We start from the raw sequence: 24575 nt of genomic DNA on the forward strand, positions 1-24575 counted from the left end.
CACTCCATGGGTCGTGTCCCCCAGCATACCCCAGCTTGCCCTCAAACAGAACCTTGGCGAGGGAGAAAAGGAAAAAAGGAGAGAGAGCGAGGAAGGGTGGGCTAGCCAAGTACTGATCACAGTGGAATGTGTTTCTAAAGAGCCCACCCTCCGGATGTGAATGCTCGTAGCCCCTGATGGGACCCTGCACCTAGCACATCATTCCACCCCGCCACAAAAGTGACCTCCCTTCCTCTTTCTTCCTGCCTCCCTGCATCAAGTTCCCACTCACTGCCTCCAGGAAGGCTCCTCCATCGCCCATCCTGATCCCCAGCTTCCTCAGGTCCTTGCAGTTTGAAGCTCCTGCTTGGTCACTCACTAGGCTGCACCCTGCCCTGTGAGGCTTCCCCCTGTCCCTCTGTCCCCGCCTCTCTTCTGGCTGTCCTTCCCTTTCTCCCAGGCCCGGGGCTGGGCCAAGAGCAGGTGCCTGAAACACTTGGTGGATGGAGTGGAGGGCAGAGCGGTGGCAGAGCCTGCCAGGGGCCAGGGAGCTTCTGCTTGTCCCAACAGTGCCTTCGGCCTGGAAGAGGAACAGGGAAACCAGGATTAAAATCCACAGCTCGGATTCTTCCCTCCCGGTTTCATCCTCTGGAATTTTCCCCAGCACCAATCTTCTTCTTGGGTAGGGGTTTTGCAGACAAGGAAGCCAAGCTTCCAGAAAGTCCAAGGATTTGCCAGAAGGGCCCATCCTGGCCACCAGTCCCAGACCCAGCTTTTGGGCAGGGTCTTTTCACACTTCCATGCTGAGGGGCACTTTGTGCTGAGTGTCCCCTGCTGTCTGCATCCTTGCCACCCCCACCTCCCATTCACTCCCTTTCAGCTACAACACACTTTTCTGGTACCACTGGGGATCCCTGAGGTCACCCCTCCCCCACCCCATCACAGGGCACTTTAAGCCAGGCAAGCAGGTATCTGTCCTCAGCCTCAGATGAGGGTCCCAGCCGCCTGGGAACAGAAACCTCAGGGGAGGTCTCAACAGCCAGACCTTTTATCTATCCCACCCACTGGGCTTCCCCTTCTCTGCCTCAGTTTCCCCAGCTGGCCTTCCTGGCCGTGATATACAGTCATATCCAATATCCAGATTAGACCGGCTCAGCTAAGGCAAAGAGAAGATGTAAAGAAAATTTGCTAACAAGCTGAGAGAAAGGGTAAACCCTGAGGCTATAAACACAGAGACACAACTGTTTGCCAGCTTCAGACCCATCCTGGGGGTGATAATGTCAGGCTCTCCCTGGCATAGTTCATGGAGCCCTGGCCCTGAGGGCCCCCAAAGCACCTTCTCAGCCCTACTCCTTTGCACCTCCCAGCCCTTCTTGAGTCAGTGAGAACAAAGAATAAAACACCCCCCTCCCTGGCCTCTAAGGAATGCATGAGCCTTTCAGACGTGCTGCCTCCATGCCCACCCCCCGTGCCCCCCAGCACTGCCCGTGCCTGCAGTTCCCCAGGCAGAGGCAGGGAGTACTGGGATGGCTTCCTCCCTCCCCCTCACAGGAATCTATTTCTTCTCATTTCCTTCCATTTGGTGCAAAGCCTGGAGACACCCCTCCCCTATCTGTTGACTCACAGCCCACTTCCAACACATTTCTTCTGGGTCCTTCCATGCTGACCACCCAACGTCTGCTTGCTCCCTTTTCCTCTCAGAGACGTGCTGTCTTCTCTCAACCCAGCAGGCAGGCTGCAGCCCTGAGTTCTGATTCTCGCACTGACCAGATGTATGGTCCTGGGATGATTGCTGAGCATTGACTGACTCTACAAATACATCCTTTCCGCCTCTGTGAAAGAGCAATGACCACTTCCTATTCCCTCCCTCCCTTATTCATTGATTGATGAATGTGTACCGAGAACTCACTTTGTGACAGGACTGTTCTGGGTACTGGGGACATAGACTCATGCGTAGGATTAGCAAACCCATTTTACAGAAAAAGAAACAGAGGTCCAGAGATATCTGGTGAGCTGCTGGAGGCTTGCATTTACCCAGCAAGAGTTTGCGGGGAGACCTCCAGTCAGCATTCTATTGCCAAACCTGTGTCCATCCCTCACCCTGCACTTCCTGTAACCACACCAGGCCCTGTGCCAGGAGCAAGGTACACAAGGGCCATGGCATGAGCCAGCCCCACCATCATGGCACTCACAGGGTTCTCTTGAGAAGTCAACGAGGACCATGGATGAGGTGCTCAAGGAACTTAGTCCTCATCCTCTACCACACCCACCCCTCACGGAGGCTCCCCATCCCACTCAGGTCATCCCATCACGATGCCACCAGGCTCCAGTACTGGCTCTTGAGTGAGAAGTCTGACTCCTTCACACTGTCTCTGAAACACTCCAGCTTTCCTCTCTCTCAGCCCTCCCCAGCCCGCACCCCCAGGTCTTGATGATTCCTCTCACAAAAAACAACTGACACTGAGGTGCCTCTTTGGGGAAGCACCAAGCCAGCTCTTTGTCACCCAGGTAGGTCCCTGTCAGCTCATTACCGCCTCCTGTCATTAGCATATTAGATACAGGAGGTAAACAAAACACTTGCGTCTTAGACTGGATCTTAGACTCCCAATGCAAACCATCAGTCACTCTGAGCCTCCACCTTGTCCTGAACTGTGCTGGGGCAGGGGCACGGAGAGGGCCCCTGATCCCTGTGTGGAGAGGTGGGGAGGACAGGGAGGGTGGATCATAGTCAAGGAAAATGTGCAGGTTTTATGCAAGGGAAGCAGACAACACCACTCTAAATGCCAAAGCCATTTTTCACACTGTATGGAATCATAGGTATCATATCACGACTGTGACTACTGACAATAATAGGAGTAGTAATACTCTGCTGAACACCCATAACCCCCCGAAGGTAAGTATCATTATCCCCATTTCACAGGTAAGGAACCTGAGGCCTGGGAGAGACTTATACAAACTGCCTGGGGACTCCCAGAACAAGACAGAACCAGATTCACTCTCTCCGGGTCGCAGCTCTTTCTCATGACTCCAGAAATCCTGCAGACAGTAGCATTCAGGCCACAGGGATTAAATGGCTTTCCCAGAGTAGCCAGCTGGCTGGTGACAGAGACCCAAGGGTCTGATGTTACCATTGTTCATGGATGGGAAAATGGCGTACCTGGAGTAGTCAGGATAGGTAAGAATTAAATTGGTGGAGAGGAGAGAATATGGAGTTCCAGTCATAAAGCAAAGGAAAGAGAGGGGAAAAAAGGAGGGAAAGAAAAAGTGAGAGAGAAAAAGAAGGAAAGAAGGGAGGGATGAGGGGAGGAAGAAGGAAGCAAGAAAGGAAGGGCGAGCCAGGGAGAAAAAAAAAGAAAGGGAGAAAAGGGGGGGGGAAGAAGGAGAAGGAAAGAGGAAGGAAGAGGGAAGTGGAGGAAAGGGGAGGGAAGGAAATACTCGAGAAAGCCAAGGAAAGATGCTGAGAAAGGTTGCCTGGAGGTGACCTGAAGGGCATGTTGCTGTTGGATCCATTCCTCCCCCTCTCCCACTTTGACTGCCTCCCACCCTTCTAAACTGCTCAAACACCATCCCCCACCCCACCCCACCTCACCCTGCTGCCCCTCACCCTGTGCCTTGGCACTAGCAGAGCCCTTTTCCCACCCCTTCCTTCCCTAGAGGCAGCACATCTGGCCCTGCAAGGAGTTCTTCCCCCAGACAGACATGGGTAGCCTCCTCCTCCAGGCAGCAGAGCTCCTGTCCCTGCTCTACCATGGGCCTGGCCACGTGACCTTAGACAAGTCTTTAATCTTCCAGTGTTCAGTTTTCTCACCTATAAACGGGGATGTTAATAGTACTACTTTGTACAATGGGCACACTAAATGATTAACAGGTGGAAAGCACTTATTAAAATAATGCCCAACATAAAACCAATAATCAGTGAGCATGGTTCTCATCTGTATCACCGATAGGCCCTGCGCAAACCTCAGCTTGGTAGGTATGCTTTTTGCATACTTATCACCTGGCCTAGTACGTTTACCCAGGCTCTCCTTCAAGCCAAAAAAAAAAAAAAAACAAACTCGTTGCCTTCAAGTCAATTCCAAATCATGGCAACCCTATAGGACAGAGTAGAACTGCCCCATAAGGTTTCCAAGGAGCTCCTGGTAGGTCCAAACTGCTGACCTTTTGGTTAGCAGCCATAGCTCTTAACCACTATACCGCCAGGTTTCCCCTTCAAGCCAGGGGGTAAGTTTTTTTCATCTGGCAGATTATGGGCTATCAATAAATGGTTATGAAGTGAATGAATGAATGTATCTTTTCACTTCATCCCCAGATGACACAGCCCTCAACCCCAGTCACATAGTTTGTTGGGTGTTGTGTACCAGTCAGTCGATTAGTTGGTTCAATCCTCTTTCTTGGGGAACTCTGCTGGCATGTGGGTGGGTTTCTGAGAAGAGAAGACATAGAGCTGAATGCTGGGCCCTGTCCTCACCCCCAAGTCTGTTCCCTTGAGATTTGCCAACTGCCTCTCTCACCTTCAGGCACTCCCAGTTGATCACCAATAGATAAAGGATGACTTCCAGGGGCTCTTGCCCTTCCCAGGTTGGAGCCAGCTGATCCTAAACTGAAAGCCAGGGCCGCCTCCCCTCTGAACGGTGTGAATAATAACTCCACTAGGCTCAGAGGGTCTGAGGAAATAACTCACAGAGGCTGTCTCCCAGGCACATTTGCTGACTCCTTCTTTGCAGCTGCCCTTACGTTAAATATTGCTAAATGCTTGTGATTGCACCTATTGTATTGATGTTGGGTGAAGCCCAGAGCCCAGCCAGAAGAGTGGCTGAAATGGCAAAGATCAGGTGGGAAAGATGCCCTCCACCAAGAGCTGGGCCACAGTCTGCCAAGACTGTGCGAGATTGTTTTTCTGCTTTTAAAAAGAAAATCACATTTTCCGAACATTGATCCTATAATATGGGTCTCTTGGCTATTGGTCTTTTCCAAATAGCCTCTGTTGGATGCTAAGGTTGGAATTTCTTGGTTGGTGTGCTTCTATTTTTTTGTTGTTGTTGTTGTTCTTTAAGTGAATTAGGGCCTGTTTGGAAGGAGCCAGAGGAGTGAGGCAAGATTAATTCACCTCACCTGGCAGCCCCAGCCTCACTGCAAACAAAGGGGCCTGACCAGGGCAGCGGGATCCCCCCTGATTCTAATCAGCTCGACCACTCTTGTGAAACCCCTATCCTGGGGCTTGGTAGGGAATGGGGAGAAGAGGTACAGCCTCACAGGCTGGGGTCACCCTAGTTGGAAAGCCATGATTCTACAGACTGAACAACCGAGGTCTCTGCTCAGCCAAGCACTCTCTTGAGTGTCTCAGACACTTGAATGTGGAAGGTTTGCTCAAAGGAGAATCAGGGAAGGCTGAGAAGCTGGTGCAGAGGCTAGGGGAGTAGAGAAGTGGACGTTACTTGGAGGAAGTTTTGCTTGAACTGGGCTCAAAGGGTGGGAGGATCTGGAGGAGGACCCGGGGCAGGTAAGGCATGTGGCGGGCGGGGGGGGAGGTGGGCATAAGCAAAGGCCCTGTGGTGATATGTCAGCGGTGTTGGGGGAAGGGTGGTCAGCAGTGGGACTGAGATAGAAGTCAGCCCTAAGAAGCCACAAAGGACTTCTCGTAAGTTCACTGTCTTGATGGTGTGGCCTCTCCTTTCATGGTGCCACTGCCTCCTCCTTGGGAGAAAGGAGTGAGAGAGGACATACTCCCAGCCTACAGTGACATCATGGGGCAGAGAAATTGTGTCTGAGGCCTTGGCAGCCAGGCCCTCCAGTAAGCCATCTGTGGATGTGCCGGGGAGAGTTTCAGGCTGGGGGGAGCTTCGAAACCAGCCCAAAGACCAATCCCAAGAGATCCCATGAAAAGGACCCCCACTTCCATTAGCCAGTCCACCTGCCATGTAAAGCTTCAGTACGGGGAATTCTGTGCAAGTCAATAAGCATTTTCTGAGCGCCCTCTGTGGGGTAAGACCCACACTCGATGGCTGCCCTTGGAGGCTCACGCTGCACCACAGGACCCAGTGAACTGGAAGAGCTGAACACATCAGACTGGGGGCATGAGCAGTGTGGCCAGAGTCAGCCAGCCAGGCTGTGAAGTTAGAGCCAGACAGTGGTGAAGAGGGAGAGGAAATCCCTGGCAGGAGCAAGGCTGAGCATCACAAAGGCTGGGAAGCTGCCTGGGAGGAGGGAGGCAGTTTCCCTTCCCAGACCAGCTGAGATGCGCCAATCTGTCCTCAGAGGCCCTGCCTGATGGCCATCTCATGGGGTTTGGGATGGGCTTGGTCACCAACGAGGCCTCTGAGAGCCCCTCCCAGGGAAGAGCTTACTGAGCAGTGGCTGCTTCAAAACAGAAAGATCTAAATGCCCTGACCCAGTTAATTAGAAAGGGACACAGTTCAGGTTCTCTGCTCTAGCAAAGAATTTATCCTGGCATTCATATGAATAGCAAATGCCCTGAATGCATTTAAAATCCAACCTTGGGCTTGGATAGAGACCTCTGCAGGGGAGTCCACAGCATGCTGCCTTGGCATTTAGAGGTCACCTGTGTGAGAGGGGGTCAGGGTGCATGCAGCCAGTCAGATTCTGCCCCAACCGCCTCCACTTCGCTCCTTGCAGGAAGAGTGTGAGGTCATCCCAGAGCCCCTTACCCCAACTGAAGGCCTTGGAGCAGGATGTGGAGGGAGGACATCTCCCGACCAGGGACCCCAGTGTCTCCCTGAGGAAGGCCAGCACTCACACTGCCCGCAGACACTGCCCAGAGCCACTTCTGTGGGCCTGGGCAAAGCTAGAGGGGGCAGCAGGAGCTGATCTCACAACCAGCTATCAGGAGACCTCGGGTCTCCAACTACCACGGTGGCCAAGCCACCCAGCCTCTCCCAGTCTTAAGCATCTGAGCTGTGAAATGCTGATAACACCTGCCTTGCCTACTCTGAGGTATAAGAATGATCATAGGCATGACACACTCTGACAACAGCAGGGACCACCTTCATGCTATAATGGGGACCAGTGGGAGCCAATGACTCAGAGAAGCGCACAGCAACAGCCCCCTGGCATGGGTACCGGCCCCAGCAGGTATGAGCAGCGCAGGTTTGACCTCTCCAGTGGACTCAACATTAGAAAGGCTGCCACCTCCCCGGCAGTCCCCACCTCCCTCAGCCTCATGAGCTGGAGAAAGGGAGAGACCATCAATATGTCATGTCCACTTTGTGTCCTTTTTCACAGAGCTCTAAAGTCGGAGCAGCCAGCACCAGACATGTAATTCTCCAATGTTAGGGCTTAGGCAAGGGCAGCTGGTAGGGAGAGACACTTGGCAAGAGACCAGCATCCTTTAACTCTCTCAAGTCCATGGCTCCTGGTCCGGAGCCAATGAGGTCCTTCCACCTAAATTTTGCTGGGCCCTGTCCGGTGCCCAACAGAAGGGAGAAAGAGAAGGCTGACCCTGGTCACTGAAAACAGCTTTGTGCCCATCTCTGTCATGTGGATGCAGAGGGCAGGAAGGGTTGAGAGGAGGAAGGGACATACTTATGTAGTCACTGTGAGCCGCTTCCCTCTCTCATATCATACAACTAACTGGGTTAACCTCTGCGGAAAGTCATTCACGCCCTTTGAAGGGTCCATGTTCTCCTCTGGTGTTTCTGATGTAAAGAGAGGACACTCAGGAGGGCAGTGCTGAGCCCAGGAGAAGAATGGCGGGGTTTCAGCACTTGGAGAGGCTGAAAAGAGGACAGCAGGCAGCTACCCCTGATTCACAGGCTTATGGTACCATCCATCTTCCCCCTCTCACTCCCCCACCCCACAGACCCCCATACTCCTACCCCCTTAGGCTGCCCCCTTGTAGGAAGACAGATGGCTCCTGCCACCAGGAGCCTGAGCCAATGTAGTGACTTCCCCAGACCTCACGCCTCACCTCCCCATGCACCCCCCTTGCCCTGCAGCTACTCATTTCTCCTCGACCTTTCTACTCCCTGTCACCCAGCCAAAGGCAGAGTGGAGTTTAGCAATCACTGCATTCCATGATATCCGTCACCAGGAGGAGAAGGGGCGCCTGGAGTTAGCAACTCCTATAATAGAATATTTCCACTGTGGGCAAACACACATGAATGTGAGGTAGACAATGAAGTATATTCTAACTGCCAAATGAGAGGGACAATAGCTGAGGGCTTTTTTTTTATGTGAGGTGTTAGGGTTGGTATAGTCAGGGAAGGCTTCCTGGAGGAGGTGAGGCTTAGCCGCTCCTAGAAGGATGTGTGAGCTCTAAAGGACGTAGGCATAACAGCAGGCAGCAGTGGGGAGGATGATGTTCTTAGGCTTGAGTCTGCCCCATTGCAGGTGGAGAAGTAAGAGGAAGCCGAGTTGTAGTCTGTAGATGGGAGATCACTGTCCCTCTCCAACGGAGGAGAGAAAACTCCTGTACCAGCAGGGAATACTCACGGGGAGCAGAGAGGAAAGAGGAAGTAAGGTCCAGGTGGAAAGGACTGGAGGGCTGAGATGGGCCAGGAAATAGCCCAGGGATATGGCAGGAAGGGTCACTCAGTGGCTGGGCACACGGAGACAAGAACAGAGGAGTAGGGTACAGCCCACTGTTTCTGTCTCCTGCCTCATACAAGGCACTCCTGAGCCCCAAGGAGCTTCCGGTCAAGATGGGGAGACGAGGCTCACCCAAAGGCAGGCTAGGCGGTGGTCAAGGGCAAGGCCACCTAGGAATCCACAGAAGGAGAGACTGCTGTGGCCAAGGCTGGTGGTCAGGACTTCACTTGGGAGTGGGACCCAAGCAATGGGTCGTGAAGGATGTGCAGACATGGGGCAGTCACAGGGGAAAGGACATCCCAGAGGAAGAGCGAGGCAGTGAAGACTTGATCTGCGGCTCTGTAATCCCCACGTGGGGCAGGGAACTTGTGCTCCAGAAGGCACCAGGGAGGCCACCCTCACCCCCCAGACCACGGGGACAGAGGCTGCGTGGGAGAGAGGAACCCTCTCTCCAGGGAACTTGGTAGACTTCCCTGTCCCCTCCCTCCCTCCCTCTCTCTGTCTGCTCCAGAGGTTCTGGTTCCATTTCTCTGTCTCAGGGCCCACGCCTCCTCCTCCAGGTTATTCTCCTGTGTGGTCTGAGCTGAGAACTGCTGAGGAACAAGGTCCTCATGGTGGGGTTTGGGGGCCTTGGTGGGTCGAAGGGTAGAGATTTTAGGCAGAGGGACCTTCCTGATCTCCCCAAGACATTCATACTGAACAAGAGCTCCCTCCTCTGCCGTCGGTCTAGCTGGTCAGACTCCTGCTCCCTTGCCTCCTCCAACCCACTCCCACACCCCAGCTTTCTCCCACCTCCTCAAGGCTAGCTGAGTCCAGGGCCTAAAGGACCTGATGTTTTATTGAATTCCATATCTTCTTTTTCTCTGGCCACCTTCCCCTGGCTAATTCTGTAATTCAATTAGCAGGAAGCCCAGACCAAGCCAGGTAGGAGGAGGCAGCACATGGGAGCCTTCCCTTCCGTGATGATTACACCCCAGGCTTCAGCCCTGCGCAGAGTTGGGCAGGAAATTGTACTTCCTTCACTTCACAATGACAAGGGCCTTTTATCCCCGTACACAGGAGCTTTGTAAATTACTGCCATCTCTGTGCAATTAATTCTGCTACGCAGTGTTTTTCCCCCACGTGAGAGAGGGCACCCACCTACCTTCAGGAAAATCAGCCATGCCCCTTCACCATCATCCACAAACTTCCCTTGTGAAGAAGGGTGTCTGCCTTCTCCACCTTCACTGAGCCTGGTAATACCCTCCCACCTCCCGCTCTGCCTGACTGTCCCCATTGACTCTGACCTAGCTTCTCCTGATCACACCCCTGCCCCCCCTTCCTTCCCTTCTCTGCCCCCATTTCTTCCCTCCCTCTCTTCAACGACCCATCGTGGACCGCCTCCTCCTACCTTCAAAGGTTCTCCTGGTCTCCTAGCCCTCGGACACCTGGGCTGGGAGCTCAGCCATCCACATAGCCCTGTGGATGGAGAAGACATTGCCATCACTCACAAGGAGTTGACTGTCTCTCCAGACACGCAAGGCACGAAACTGATACATAGAAGCAACAAGTAGATAAGAACGGCATTGGAAGTAAGAGAAGGCTAAATGGCAGTATAAGGAAATGTGAGTACAGGCTGAAGTGTTCTGTGGACATGGTAGAATTCTAAGTGTTGGAGGAGAGCAGGTCAGTGTGGGCCAGAGCAGGTGGGCACTGAGGTCCACCTCACCAGATGGACAACGCTGCAGGAGCCCAAGCTTTCAGCTGCTGAGGGCAGCTCTGTGCTGCGACTTGTCTCAAGTTGTGTCATTTCTGTCCCCCCCATCCCACCTCAGAAGAGTTCCCAAGGCTGTACGTACTCCAACAGGCTGCAGTTCTATTCTGTCATTTCCAGGCAGTGGTAGGATAGAAAGGCTGACCCTTGAGGAGTGGGTAGCTCAGGTAATGAGGTGGCGCTGGACTGCTGGGAAGAACAGGCAGAGCTTAGGGGTGAGTCCATCATCTCCTCCAGAGGGTTCCAATTCACTTCTGTAGCTTCTCACCTCAGATCCTACCACCACTGTAACCCAGCTGGAAGGGGCCCAAGGAGACTAGAGGATGAAGAAGGGCAGTCTGTCTGCTCCATTATGGATTCTACCCGCAAACACCAACCTCCAGAACTCAGGGCAATAGAACTAAAACCAAATGCTATTTACAGCTTGCTGGGCAGAGAGAACCAGTTCCAACTCCCAGTGCTGATACCACCCAGCTCAGAGGAAGCTGGAGGAAGGGGCATAGCAGACCCACCAATGATAATTTCCCTCATGAAGAATTTGCCAGGAAGCTGATGCCCATGGATCTTTGTCTGTTTCCTCAAAACAGCCTGTGGGTCCTATTTCCTTTCTGGCTCCCCCATTCTCACCCACCCCCTTTTCAGTCCATCTCTTCTTTTAGCAGATTTTTTTCTTTATACTTAATTATGCAAGTGATATGTGAATACATTCTGATTCTAAATGTGTCAAACCAAACAAAAAAAGTGTAAGTTATCCAAGACACTCTTTCTTTCTCTCTCTGTCTCTTGGTATCTCTCTCTCTCACACACACACACGTACACACATGACCCCTGTTTTCAGCCTGGTATGACTCCTTTCAGCTGTTGTTCTATGCATGTAAATACATGTATGGATATTTAGACAACTAGTCAAGTATGCTTTTATTGAATATACATGGCATATATTACATCACACCTTGCTTTTCCCATCTGTCAATGTCTTTCCATGTTGGTACATTTAGGACCATTTCACCCTTTTTAACTGCTGTAGAATATTCCATAGGTTTTTTTTTTTTTTTTTTTTCCATTCCTGCACTAAAAAACATTTAAACGATTTTCAGGTTTTTACTTTTAGAAACAGCCACAATGGATTCTGGTTCCCTTCTCTGTGAGCACAAGTATGAGTATACCTGTGGGGCCAGGTCTTAGAAGGGAACTGCTGGGCCTGAAGGAAGAGAGACATTTCTGCACCACCAGCCCCATCCCCACAAAAAATTCTCACTTTTCAGGCTTCCTCAAGCCTTCAGGTTCAGAGCCCTATTCTAGCCTTTTCTACACACTGTGTTGTACTGCTGTGCTGCTGTTCCCTGAGAGAACCTCATTCCCAACTAGACTGAGTTCCCTTAGGAGAAAGCTGGAGGTGTGCACCTGTCTGGCGCAGTGCCCAGTAGGGAACAAAACACCCCAGAGGGATACCCAGATGATGGATGAACGTTCCACATTTCTGTTCCTAGAGTCTTTGGTGATCAAGCATGTATTGAGCATCTTCTGTATGCAGAACATTATGGGTCCCCAAAGAAGGAAGGGAACAACATAGTCCCTCCCCTCAGGGCTTCCCATTATCCACCTAGTTGAGGTGCATGTATGCTTATGCGTGCACACACACACAGAGCCAGGGCCACCCTTGAAAGCAACAAGGAAACCATGATTGCTAGCCCTCACAACCCCCTCCCCAATCTGGTCTTCCTGTTTCAACCCCACCCATATTCACTCTGCCCCCAGAATCGCAATTCTACATGCGCCCACCATCCCAAGACAGTCTCCAAATGTCTCCTCCCAGCCCATCCCCATCAAAACTTCCTTCAGACACTCAGAGCTCTAATCTCCAGCCAAGGAAGCTCCAGTAGACTCATTTCCCACCAATGGCTGATGGGATTTCCAGTATTGCTGCTCCTCACTGGATTAGAGTTTGCTCAGGGGATTAAGCCTTCCTCAGAGGGGTGGCTGCCCGGCGGTGAAACGTCAGGCTCAGCGGCTAGGTGGTAGAAAGGCATTTTGGTGACCCTACCCAGAATGGGGAGCCTATATTCTTCCACACTCTCACTGCAGTTTTTGTTTCTGCAACCTCTTATCTCTGAAGACGACTTGAGAAATCTTCACATTGTCAAGCTTCTGTGGCTCAGGAGGTCGAGGTGAGACACTCCTGAGGAAACCACCACTGGGGGAGGTCCCACCAGAACCAAGGACCATCAGTCTTCTCCCCGCGAGGCTGCAGACCAAGACCCCAGTGCTGGCTCTGTCAACAGACTGGGATCTTTCTAATGGAGAGAAGAAGGAGCCTCAGGCTAGAAGCTGTGGCTGTCCCAGTGTCCTCTCTCGTGTGTCTGCCAGACGGTCTTGGCACAGACCAATGGGTTAGAAAGTTTGTTCCTTATTTCTGGACAGGCATGAATAACTATCTTCTCCATTCAGATCAGAGGCATGTATAGTAAGTCCCTGGCTTACGAACTTCCAACTTACGGATGACTCGTACTCGCCCTTTAATGTTATATAAATTTGCCTCACTCTCAAAGGTTTGAACCAACCCCTGCTTGCAACAAATTCTTCATCACAATCACCTTCTCTTGCTGCATGTGCAGCTTTTAAATCACCGAAAAAGCTTCAAGCCTTTTCTTGCACTAAAGTAAGACTGAATAAGAACCATAGGCCCCTGTGCTAACCTACCTAGCAATTCAACTTAAAGACACAGGAATGGATCTCACTTGCAACCCTGGGGACTCTCTGTACTTCTTAAAATGAAGAAATAACCAATCTCCAGAGAGAGTACATCTCCACCCTGGGCTGCCAGGGTTGTTGGAAAGGACCCAGTGATTCTTGGGACCTCTGACCTCACCCACCCTGTGCTCACACCCCACATGACCTGACCACTAACCAGTGCCCCATGTTCTGCCGCTGCCCCCAGATTCCTCCTGTCAGGGAGCTCCTGGAGGAGGCAAAGGCATTCGCCATTGAAATAATCACTAACCTATCAAACTGAATGTGCTCTGTCTACATGATACATAAACATGATACATGTGTTTATTAAATGTATTTTAAAATATTAGACTTTAGAGCTTCACAACAGGTTTTTTGGAAAGTGTGGGGAGAAATCAGACTTGAGCAAGGTGGTGAATCTTGCCCATGGTCTCCTGTCTGGGAGAAGGGATCTGGGATCAGATGGCCTAAGTTCAAATCCTGGCTCTACCACTTACTACCCTGTAACTTTGGGCAAGTCCCTGAACTTGCCTCAGTTTCTCTATTTGTAAAATGGTGACAATGGTAGTACCTACATCACAGGGTGGCTGCAAAGATCAAATGGGCTCATGTATTATGAGCTTTTAGGACAGTATCTGGCAGACAGTGAGCAAGGGGTACGTGTTCATTATTATTGTTATAATTACTACTCCATATCCATTTGCTAAGGAGCCCCGGTGGCACAGTGGTTAAAGCGATCGACAGCTAACCGAAAGGTCAGCAGTTAGAAGCCACCAGCGGCTCCGCAGGAGAAAGATGTGGCAGTCTGCTTCCACAGAGATTTACTGCCTCAGAAACCCTATGGAGTCACTATGAGTCAGAATCGACTCAATGGCAGTAGGTGAGTGGGTCCATCTGCTGCCGTGTAAGGTATCACCAACTTTGCCTTATCTCAAGGACAGCCTAGCACAGGTGGCGCGATATCACCCATCTCCCTGTTGCCTGTGTGCCCAGGCATTTCTATTGCACAAGTCTTTTTCTGTTGTTCTTACGGGCTTTCTCCTCTGTGTGGGACTGTATACATGACTTAGAATTCTCATACAGATGCATGCACACACACCCCAGCATACATGCATGGCCCACGATCTAGGCACAAAGACAGATCCCTGTTCCCAGACACACAGACACACAGGCATGCACATGCAGACCATATGAACTCCCATGGGCACAGACACATATTCACACACCTGCAAACACACACATCTTCTAGGGTTACCGTGGAGGCATAGCCCTGACAGGGAGGGCTTCCCCAGATGTGTCTCTGGGGACACCTCAGTGTGTCAGAGGAAGGGTGAGCTTGGCAGATTTAGTGACTACTGGGCTGAGGCTTGGAAACCCTGATGGATAGTAGTTAAGAGCTGTGGCTGCTAACCAAAAGGTCGGCGGTTTGAATCCACCAGGCGCTCCTTGGAAACTCTATGGGGCAGTTCTACTCTTTCCTGTAGGGTCACCATCACTCGGAATTGACTCAATGGCAATGGTTTTGTTTTGGTTTGGGCTGAGGCTGACACTGCCCATTTTACCCTCTGCATGACCCTCACAGCTCACAGCCCTCTCAATTCCTGTGAGGAGCAGCAACGAGCAACAGGAAGTAAGTAAAATCTAGTCTTTCAGGGTGGGGGTTCCATGGGTACCATCATGAGAGACCAGTGAGTGACTTACGGGTGTAGCTTGGGCACCCTCTCTCCCCTGGCGGCCCTGAGCCCCACCTCAGCCTTCACCCCAGGGAGCCCTGCAGCACCCTCCTTCTGAAGTTGCCAACCCCTCCCCCGCTCCCCCCCCCCCCCACCCCCAGGGCTCTGCCCTCAGCAATGAAGGGAGCAGGGCTTCTCACCTGCACCCTGGAGTCAGCAGGTAGTAACTGCTTATGTGTATTTGCCTTTTTCAAAATGCTTTAAGTTAGTGGGCTGAGCTCTCATGGTGGAATGTCAGACATTGCATCAGATCAGCTGAAGGGATTGTTGGAGAAAGGCTGGCGGTGGGCATGCCCTAGTCTGTATAAGGCCTGTCTGTCCTCACAGAGAGGAGCTGACCGAGAGAAGGCAGGCAAGAGTGGATTTAAATTTACATTGCACTCTGACCTTTACGAACTCTGCAGAGGTTTTTAATGCTCAGCGGTTAGTAGGGCACCCACAGCCTCTGAGGTGAATACTACTGTCCCTGTTTTATAGGTGAGAAAACTGAGGTTTAGAAAGATGAATCAGTAAGCAACCTGTGGTTGGTAAAGGGCTCACCTGAGCCAAGCTCCCTGTCTGGAGTTGGCATCACCCTTTTCAGGGGATGATGGACTTGGGGGAGAAAGCCCTCCAGACTCAAGGGAATGACTAATAGCCTGCTCAGGCACTAGAAGAACCAGCTTGAGGAAGCCTTTGGGACAAGAGCCCCCTCAGCACTTGCCCACCTATCAGCTCTTGCAGCCAACCTCTGCCTCTACCACTGCCAAGGGAGCCCAGCATGCTGCAGTGTCCATGGGGCCTTGGTCAGCTCCCAGCAGCCTCTGAGCAACTCCCTTCTGATCCCCTCAAATAATCAAGGATGTTCAGGGATTCAATGATCCCAACAAATGTTTATTAAGCTTCTGCCACTGTTCTGGGCACTGGGGACCCAGCAGAAACAGAACAAAACCAAGTTCCTGGCCTCATCTGAACATGGGGAGATGGACCATCAATAAACAAATATATAATGTGTCAGAGGGGAATAAGCAGCAGACAGAAAAACAAGTAGGACAAAGAGTCAGAGAGTATGTATGTGTGTGGGATGGGGCAAATGGGGTGTATTAAATAAGGGCAGAGCATTCTGGGCAGAGGGAACAACCCATGCAAAGACCCTAAAACAAAGCATGCCTGGTGGGCTTTGAGAAAGAGGAAGCAGACCAGTAAGTGAGAAGGGAAGGGATGGAAGGAGATAGCTCAGGTGATGGGGATGGCAGGGGTAGGTCACACAGGGTGTCGGGGGGGTGGCCATCAAACGATTCTGGTTTACAACCAAGTTTTGAGATCTCTCAAAAAACTGTGGCAGAAATTCCTGGAAGCTAGACAAAAGTAGCATTCTTTTTTCTCTAAAATCCTTTCTTTGTTATCCAGGGCCATGGAAACAATATGGTCATTTCCTTCTCCTCCTCCCCCTCCTCCCATCCCCTCCCCCATCAAACCTACCCCTGACCTTGTCCCTAGCCAGCCTGCCTGCACGCAGCCAAGGCAGTGGCCACCTCTGACTGCAGGCAGACACAGGCAGAGGACAAGGCCAGGGAGGGGATGGGAGGAAAGATGCCCCCGGGAGAGGTAGGCGGCAGCACGAGGGACAACGTCACGGGGGCCTCTGACCGCTATTCATTTCAGTCCTCGATGTCTCCATCAATAACCATCTGCCAGTGACCAGGAAGGAGAAGGGAGGAGGGGGGAGGAAGAAGGGAGGGGTAATGTGGAGTCTGGAGAGAATGAATGAGATGGAGTGGGAGAGAGGCACTCACAGTTTCGCCCAATGGAGGTGGGGAAAGGCAGAGAGAGAGCTGACAGGTGAGAGTTTCTGTCTCCAAAGCTTCTGTTTCTGCTTCCTTCTTCCCATTTCCTTCCCGTCTCCTTTCTGAAGCCAGAAGGGGAAGGGAGGCAGGGCCAATTTCTACATTGGAAGAGGAGGAAGGGAGTTTTCATTAAGCTGGGTGATGGAGGGGTCAGGAACTGCAGAGGAATCTGGAAGCACTCGGTGCCCAGACAAAAGACCAATGCAAGTCTGGTGACAACGGCTGTAGCAAGCACCAGACTGGTACCACCATGAGAGAAGGGGACTGAGCCCCTGCTGCCATACTGTGGCCTGGCACAGAGCCTGGCTTACAGTGGGCACTCAGGAAATATTTGATAAATGACCATGATAATGACCACACGGCCATCTGTGGGCAGTCAAGAAAGCAAGTTGGTGTGATATGGACTAAACCAGTAAAGGAGGGCTGCCTGGAGTAGGTAGGACTTGATTAGATTCTTGAAAGATGGATGGGACCAGGAGATGTGGAAATAGGGAGAGAAGGCCTACCAGCCAAGGAAACTGTGAAGGCAAAGGAATGGGGGCAGTGATGAATACAGGTTATTGGGGAGGTTCAGAAAAGACAATGAGAAAGAGTCCAAGAGAGGGGTGGATGGCTACTCTGCAGTGTCTTCCCTGGGGCCATGGGTGGCCTTGGAAAGTCTGAGGCAACTCAGACTCAAGCCTGCTATTGGCCAAAGTGAACTTTTTGACTTCCCCCATAGCCCAGGCCTTGCAGGCCTCCCAAGCCAGGCCCATCTTCCTTCCTACAAACAGAGGAAGGGACCCCCAACACTGGGCAGTTTGAGGGATCTCTGAGGAAGACTTTCCCATCACCAAACATTCTTGTCACTGTGCCTAAAGGGCCAGCATTAAGTCACTCCTTGAGTAGGCTATTGCTCTGTGAAAAGCCAAACTCCCTGGTGAGGAGGCAATGGCATGGCACTGCCAGCATCTGTCCGTGGGAGAGCTGGACCTTGGCGATCCCTCAGTTTACAGCTAAGGAAACCAAGGCTGAGGGGGTATGTGATCTGCCTGGGTCCCCTAGGGAATTAGATGTGCTCCAGGTCCAGCATTGTGCCTTCTGATGGGCAAGGGTGTGAAGACCATCACTGCCCATATGACAACAGGGGCTGGGACAGGAGACACGTGGACAGCCCCATTCCTTTTCTCAGGACAGCCTGGTCTGGGGTCCTCCTTACAGATGGTGCCTTTATTTGGAAGGCCGAGAGGGTCCCTCCATCATTGATGATGGAGCAGCCGCCGGCACTCCTAAGGGGCTAGGACAAGAGTTCACCGTCAAGTGTGGCTAGAGGTCTTGGGGATGATGGGGACTGCCCCTTCTGGGAGTTATGGGGGCTGGAGCTGAAACAGAAACACCACCCAGAGGGAAGGAAGGCGAAAGGGAGAGAGCAGAGCCGCCTGAGTCACCGGGGCACAGGAACAGGGAGAGCCCCACGGGGAGAAGGGGGTGTAGTGGGGGGAAGATGCAGGGTGAGGCTGCGAGGAGGGAGTACAACAAAAAAGGAACGGGAGGGAGGAGACGCAGACAGACAGACGGGAAAACCGGGAGGCAGGAAAGCGACTAGTAGAGTGCACAGGAGAGAAAGGGTGAGGAGAGGGACCGAGAGCTGGGCGGGGGCGGGCGGGCGCGAAGCGGCCCAGGGGGCGCCCCATTGACCCTTCTCCGCGCTTGCTTCCCTCCCCAGGCTGCGCTTTCCTCACCTACTGCGAGCGTGAGTCAGCGCTGAAGGCCCAGAGCGCTCTGCACGAGCAGAAGACCCTGCCCGGGGTAAGTGGCGCCCGCTCGGGCGCGAGCGACTGACGCGCCGACAGGGGGCGACTTGGGGAGGCCGAGCCGCGATGCGGCCCGCGGGGGACGGTGGCTCCGGCACCCAACTCCTGCCTGCGCTCGGGACCGCACGGCCAGGGGCGAGGCGCGTCCAGACCTCGGCCAGACCTCGCCCGGCGACCTGGCATTCCGAGGGCCAAGCCCGACGGAATCCCGGCGGAGGACGAACCTGGCAGTAGCCGCAGGCTCACACGCAGCCCTTGCCCTCCCTCCCCGGCGCGCCGACCCGGCCCCTGCGCCGCCCCCAGCCCACCGGGGCAACCCGGGCGGGGAACTCGGGTCCGCGTGCCCCGTGGGGCCGCGTGTGGCTCGGCCGCCGAACGCCACCCAGGCGGCTCCCGGGCTCTTCCGAGGGCTGGGGCCGGGGCGGGAGGGGGCGCCTCCTAGCCCGGGCTCGGCGCCGCCTCCGCGAGTGAGATCACCGCGGTTTATTTAAGGAGCCAGCCCTCGGCTTTGATAAACTATCGCGCCTCGGCCCTGGTTTATAGCTTCTGTGAGGGGGAGAAGAGAATTATTTATGGCCCCCCTAACTGGGTGTGATATCAGCCACGGCTATTATCGAGGCTAGTTCATCACCATAAAATAAGAAGTGTTCTTCGGGTCAAGGGTCTGCGCGGTCTCTCCTGTGGGTTCGGAGAGATGGGGGGAGGGGGGCGGGGGAGGGAGATATACAGCTGGCTGAGTATCTAAAGATAAATGGAAAGATGTTCGTGTTTGTGGGCATAATTTAAAGAACGTATAAATATTCCGTGTTTAAGCTTATACAGTCGACTGCGTGGAGGCACGTGTGTTCTGTATGTATGCTCACCCGTGCTCACACACGCATGTTTACATTCTTACCAAGCAAAGCGCATGTAAACAGACGTTTCCATTTCTGCCCCACAGCAGGAAAGGTTAACCAGGTAGGCAGAGAGAAAATGCAGCCCTGGCGGGGCAGCCTTCCTTTTCATCAAAGATCCTTCTTTGCGTGTTTTGGGGGGGGGCGGTGCTGAGTTACAGGGGTTCTGCCTTCCATTAGGACAGCCTTTGTATTGTATGTTGGTATTTGTGATTGCAAAGCACGGGACTGAGTCATCTTAATAACATGCCTAGGATGCAAACGGATGGAAATCGCACACCACACGGATTTTGTGTGGAGCCCCAGCTCCCGCAGGGTGGCCGGTCCCCAGTTGGATTTTCAGTGGCGCGGCCACATGCACATATATTATAGTAATTGCTTTCTGGGTGCCCTCAGTAAGATGGCAGAAATATGCTTCACTTCGCCCCATGTTATGTGTGAAGCATAAAGCCATATTGTAAGATAATCAAAGGCTTCTGAGAAAGGTTTGTGCTGATTAATAAAGTGTTTATTGTACTTCATTTTGGGGCGAAATTGTGATAGATGTTTTAGAGCCACCCAAATGGAATAGAAAATACCGCATTGTTATGGGAGGCCCTTCATCAGTTTGAGAGAGATTGCTGGGGAGTTTCATGGTGGCTAAAAGCCACGAATCAGATGGGGAAACAGAAAGAAGATGGGAGGGGGAGGCTTAGGATTTTTAAGAGGAAGAGGCCAGGACTAGGAGAATTTCAGTAGCAAGTGTGGATTGCTCAGGATCTCACGTTAACTTGTGGTTGTTTATTTTACATATAATAGAATAGCTAAATGATGGAGTGTATTAGTTCTTTAATAATTTATAGAAATACTTTGATGTTGCAGTAATTACATTAAAGGTCACACATCAAAGGTAATTTGGTTGAGCAGCTGTGATGGTTTCTCAGAAGCAATCAATATCACTGTCCGTGGTGCTGATTTCACCAAGGGGCCTGCCAGATTAAAGAAGGCTTATTACCAGGCAGAAAGGCCCAGGGGAAATCAGGAGCACATTGGAGCGAGGCGCCAGCCCCCCTTCCACCGATAATTAACACTGTTCCCCATAATCTGTGCTAATCCTTCATACTGGGAGATCCAGTGGCATTTTTCTGAAATCAAAAAGACAAGTTGGGCAAGTTTAGGAAAAAGAGCAAAAAGAAATATGCATGTATGTTGAGAGATGGGAGGGGTGATGCTAGAGGCCAACAGAGGAGCTAAAATAGAGCCTAGAGTCCTCTTGCTGTAACTGGGGTGCTGTTCTTTCTTCAAAGGCCTCACAGGGAGACTTAGGGCCTCAAATATCTCATGAGACAGTTTTCAGGGTGGGCACAGCGCACAGGGTGAGGGACTGGGAAAAGAGGATCACAGCTCGGAGTTACCAGGGTACATTGTCGCTGCACAAACTCACATGGAGACAAATGAAAAACAAAATGATCAAATAAAATTATGCTTTAGAGTAGAGTTATTTGATTCCAGAGAGTGGAACTGGTTGTTATTATTTTGGGTTGATTCTCTCCTTTGAGACAGAGAAAGAGTGTTGCTAGCTCATACAGAGACAGGACCAAGCAATACGCTTTCACCCAACCAATTAATAGGCACTCCCACCAGCTGAGGGGGTCCTGTTTGGATGAGGGGCAGGTGGGAGACATCTTCTTGTCTGGGTGACCACTCTACATGCCCCAGCCAGCACACTAGATGTCTGACTAAGGAGAATAAAACTGAAAAAAGAACCTGGAAAACTGGAAACCTCAGCATTTAGGCACTTTTCAAGACTTCAAAATCCATTAAAATCAATTCATTAAAATCAACCCTCAACTTTCTCACGGAGGAGAGAAATGGGGGAGAAGACAGTACAGGCAGCCTTTTCTGTTTCCAAGCAAGTTACAGAGCTGCTGTCCCATTGCCAGCAAGGAGAATAATCCCATTGTAGTTATACACACACACACACACACACACACCACCACCACCACTGCCAACAACAACAGAGACAGAATGAGAAACATCTCTCATACGTGCCTTCATTGGGGACTGAGAAGGGGCTCTGGCATTTCTCTTGGGTTGAGTAGAATCTCAGAAATCAGAACCACAATGGCTTTTCTTGCAAATTAGAGGTCAGTTTCCCCAAGAGCCAGCCTAAACAAAGCCCCTCAGTGATGGAGTCATCCCTGGACGAGTGTCACAAATGGATTATTAGTTCTGGAGTGATTTCAATAGAATGAGATTACTAAACCATGAAGTCTCAGCAGGGTCCTTTTGAGCAGTGTCTTCTGCCAACATCTAGGCAGAGGATTCCACTTTTTGTACATTCTCTCTCTCCCACACACTCTTGATCTCACTCTCTGCCCCCTGGCCTTTTCCAGCCCACCCCCTTCTATTCCCAATGCCCAGTCCACCACTTGTAGGGTGTAGTTCAACATGGGATAGTTTCTCGATTCATCAGCAAGTATATCCTAAGTATACCCAGGCTCTGTGCAAGATGACAAACACAGAGATAAGAAAGACACATCCCCCACCCCTCTTGGAGTTGCCAGTTGAGCTGGAGATAGAAGTGTATATAATCAACAATACAAGATGGCACATGTTATTGTAAAATGGATAGTATGGACAGTTGTGCAATAATAGTATCAGTTAATTTTTATTAATATTAATAATGTATTGTCAATATTTATTAACTATATTTGTAATCGTAATTAAATTGATTGGTAATATTTGTATCAAGCAATTACCATATGACAGGCATGATGTCAAGCTCCTTACCTCCATTACTTAATTTATTTTCACAACCACCCTATGAGGAAGATATTATTATCTCCCATAGATGAGGAAACCAAGGTTTAGAGAGATTAACCAAATTGCTAAATACCTACCTGTTACTGTCGAGTTGATTCCAACTCATAACGACCCGGTATGACAGAGTAGAACTGCCTCATAGGGTTTCCAAGGAGCACCTGCTAGATTTGAACTGCCAACCTTTTTGTTAGCAGCCATAGCTCTTAACCGCTACGCCACCAGGGTTTTCAACTGCCAAAGGTCATGCAGATAATAAATGGCCAAGCCAGGACCAGCCCTGGCCTACCACCAAAGCCCACATGCCCACCTGTCCTCTCTAGCATCACTGGTTGCTGTGGAGTGTAGAGGGCACCAAGATGACTATAGAATGCATGAGCTGGTACCAGGTTTTGTTTAGGATATGGGCAGAGTGGGAATAGAGAGTTGGGTGTGAGATAGATGTGTCAGATAAGAGCACTGGTCTGAGCAACAGCCTCAAGATTAAGCACACAGGACAGGCAGGGCTGTGAGCTGACCCACCTGGCTGAGCAGGAGTCTCACGCAGGGCAGGAGAGGCCCACCCCGGGAACTCCTGGGCCTGAGTGTGCATGGGAGACCTCTTGGAAGAATTCTGCTCCTTAGAATTGGCCTCTAATGCTTCATCCTAGCTCCTCCTGCTCTCTCCACTTTGCTGAGAACTGTCTTCCAGAAGAGCCCATCTGCTTCCAAAGTTAGAAATATAGGGCCTCAGGGGAGAGGCTCCGGTTAGAGAAAATCAGGTGCAGGACAGGCAGTAGCCAACACTTTTCTCCCCTGGCAGCAGAAAGGGCTCCTCACCCCATCCGGTGCCTTCATTTGAGAACTGGGTCCAGTTAGCAGGAGGCCTGGGAGGCTGAGAAGAAGGAGCAGGGAAGGGAGAGGGGAAGAGAGGCATCTGGTGGGAGAAGCGGGTGGGGGACAGGAGTGGGAGCTGTAGCTGCTTGGTAAACATTAAAGTTCCAACTCACTAGTTAAAGATTGGCTTTTGTGTCCTCACTCCAGCAACCCTAGAATACAAAGCAAACCAACACTCTTCCCTGGCTGCCTCCCACCCCCACCCCCTCATGTCAGCTCGACAGACGTGCAGCATCCCTGCCATCACTCCCGACTCAGGGCAACCGTGACTCGGGGATGGGTCAGTTCCGTGGAAATCCAATGTGACCTTCTTTGAGTTTACCGGGAAAGACGTTAACATGGAAAATTAAAAAAGAAAACAAAGAGCTCGATTGGATCTCTAGCACCTCTGTCTCAGGGTGTCTCTTCTGACTTTCTCCCCCTTCCTCCCACTTGCTTTTTCCTGAGTCCTGTTTTCTCTTCCTTCTTTTCCCTTTTTCTCTCTTCTCTTTCTGCTTCTGTTTCCTTCTCTTTTCTCTTCCTTCTTGTTATTTTCCTTTTCCTCTCTTTCCTTCTCTTTCATCCTTCTTACTTGTCTCTCCTCTCGCTTCTCTCCTCTTTTCTGAATGCCCTCCTTCTCTCTCCTTCTGCCCCCCACCTCTGTCTTGTCACCCACAGGAGGCTCTGGTGGGACCTCTGCCTGCTTACAGGGGCTTCCCTGACAAGGTCCATCTCCCTCCTGACAGCCCTGCCATTGACAGATCCATCTCATTTTATGTACAACTGTAAAGATGAATGATAAGTAGAAAGGATGCAGGCAAGAGCAAGATGAATAAATTATAAAGGGCAAATGATGACAAGACGGGGGTCCCCAGAGACAGTGATATGATAACAGAAACTAAAGACAAATTTATGATGGATGTAGTTAGCATGTACAGAGGCTGGTAATTCTTCGGAGTAGTTTTACAACTTCTAGTGATTGGTGCAATCAAAGCGTTTCATTTTAGAGATATGATGTGTTTCCACTTATCTGTCCTGGGTGCAGAGTGTGTGATTTTTGTCTCTAAACAGAGACCCTGGTTCCCTTCACCACCTGTGTCTTCTCTCCCAGTCCCTACCACCTTCTGTACTGTTTCAGATCATGGGGCCATGAGCCAGATCCCCACAGACCCCCACTTCCCTGGTCCTGGTGTCCTTGCTGAGCACTGGGCAGCTGGGTGGCTGTTCCATGGTAGGGAGGGGAGAGGTCTTTGAGAGTGTTTGAGTCATGGGGGTCCCACCAGCACCTTCTCTGCATCTCGTGTCTGGTCTCTTTCGGGAAATAAATGACATATCTTTCTTTTTTATTTTTCCCCTAAAGAGAACTATTCATCTGTCCTTTTAAGTGGTGAATTTGTAATTTTGCTCCCCAGGGTACAGCTGACAATGTCTGGAGACATTTTTTGTTGTCCTAAGTGGGTGGTACTACTAGCATCTAGTGGGCAGAGGACAGAGATGCCACTAAATATCCTACAATGCACAAGGACAGCCCCTGACAACAAAGAGCTAACTGGTCCCAAATGTCAGTAGTGCTGAGATAAAGAACCCCTGTCCTAGGGCCAAAGAGGCAATAGATAGGGGTGGAAGACAGAACAGTGAGGTCCTGAGCAGAGCGGTCTTCTCTCTCA

At 51.3% G+C, this 24575-nt stretch overlaps 1 protein-coding gene across 13 annotated transcripts in view; it reads left to right on the plus strand.

Moving 5' to 3' along the window:
• Positions 1-24575, plus strand: part of CELF4 (CUGBP Elav-like family member 4) — a 341436-nt gene that overhangs the window by 67668 nt on the left and 249193 nt on the right. For all 13 annotated transcript variants that reach the window (XM_023543877.2, XM_023543841.2, XM_023543839.2 and 10 more), the window contains exon 2: positions 18271-18353. In XM_023543877.2, coding sequence (XP_023399645.1) covers positions 18271-18353 — 83 coding nt within the window. The remainder of the gene's footprint in view (positions 1-18270; positions 18354-24575) is intronic.

The sequence above is a fragment of the Loxodonta africana genome, chromosome 11 (genome assembly GCF_030014295.1).
Source record: "Loxodonta africana isolate mLoxAfr1 chromosome 11, mLoxAfr1.hap2, whole genome shotgun sequence".
In the NCBI taxonomy this organism is placed as follows: domain Eukaryota; kingdom Metazoa; phylum Chordata; class Mammalia; order Proboscidea; family Elephantidae; genus Loxodonta; species Loxodonta africana.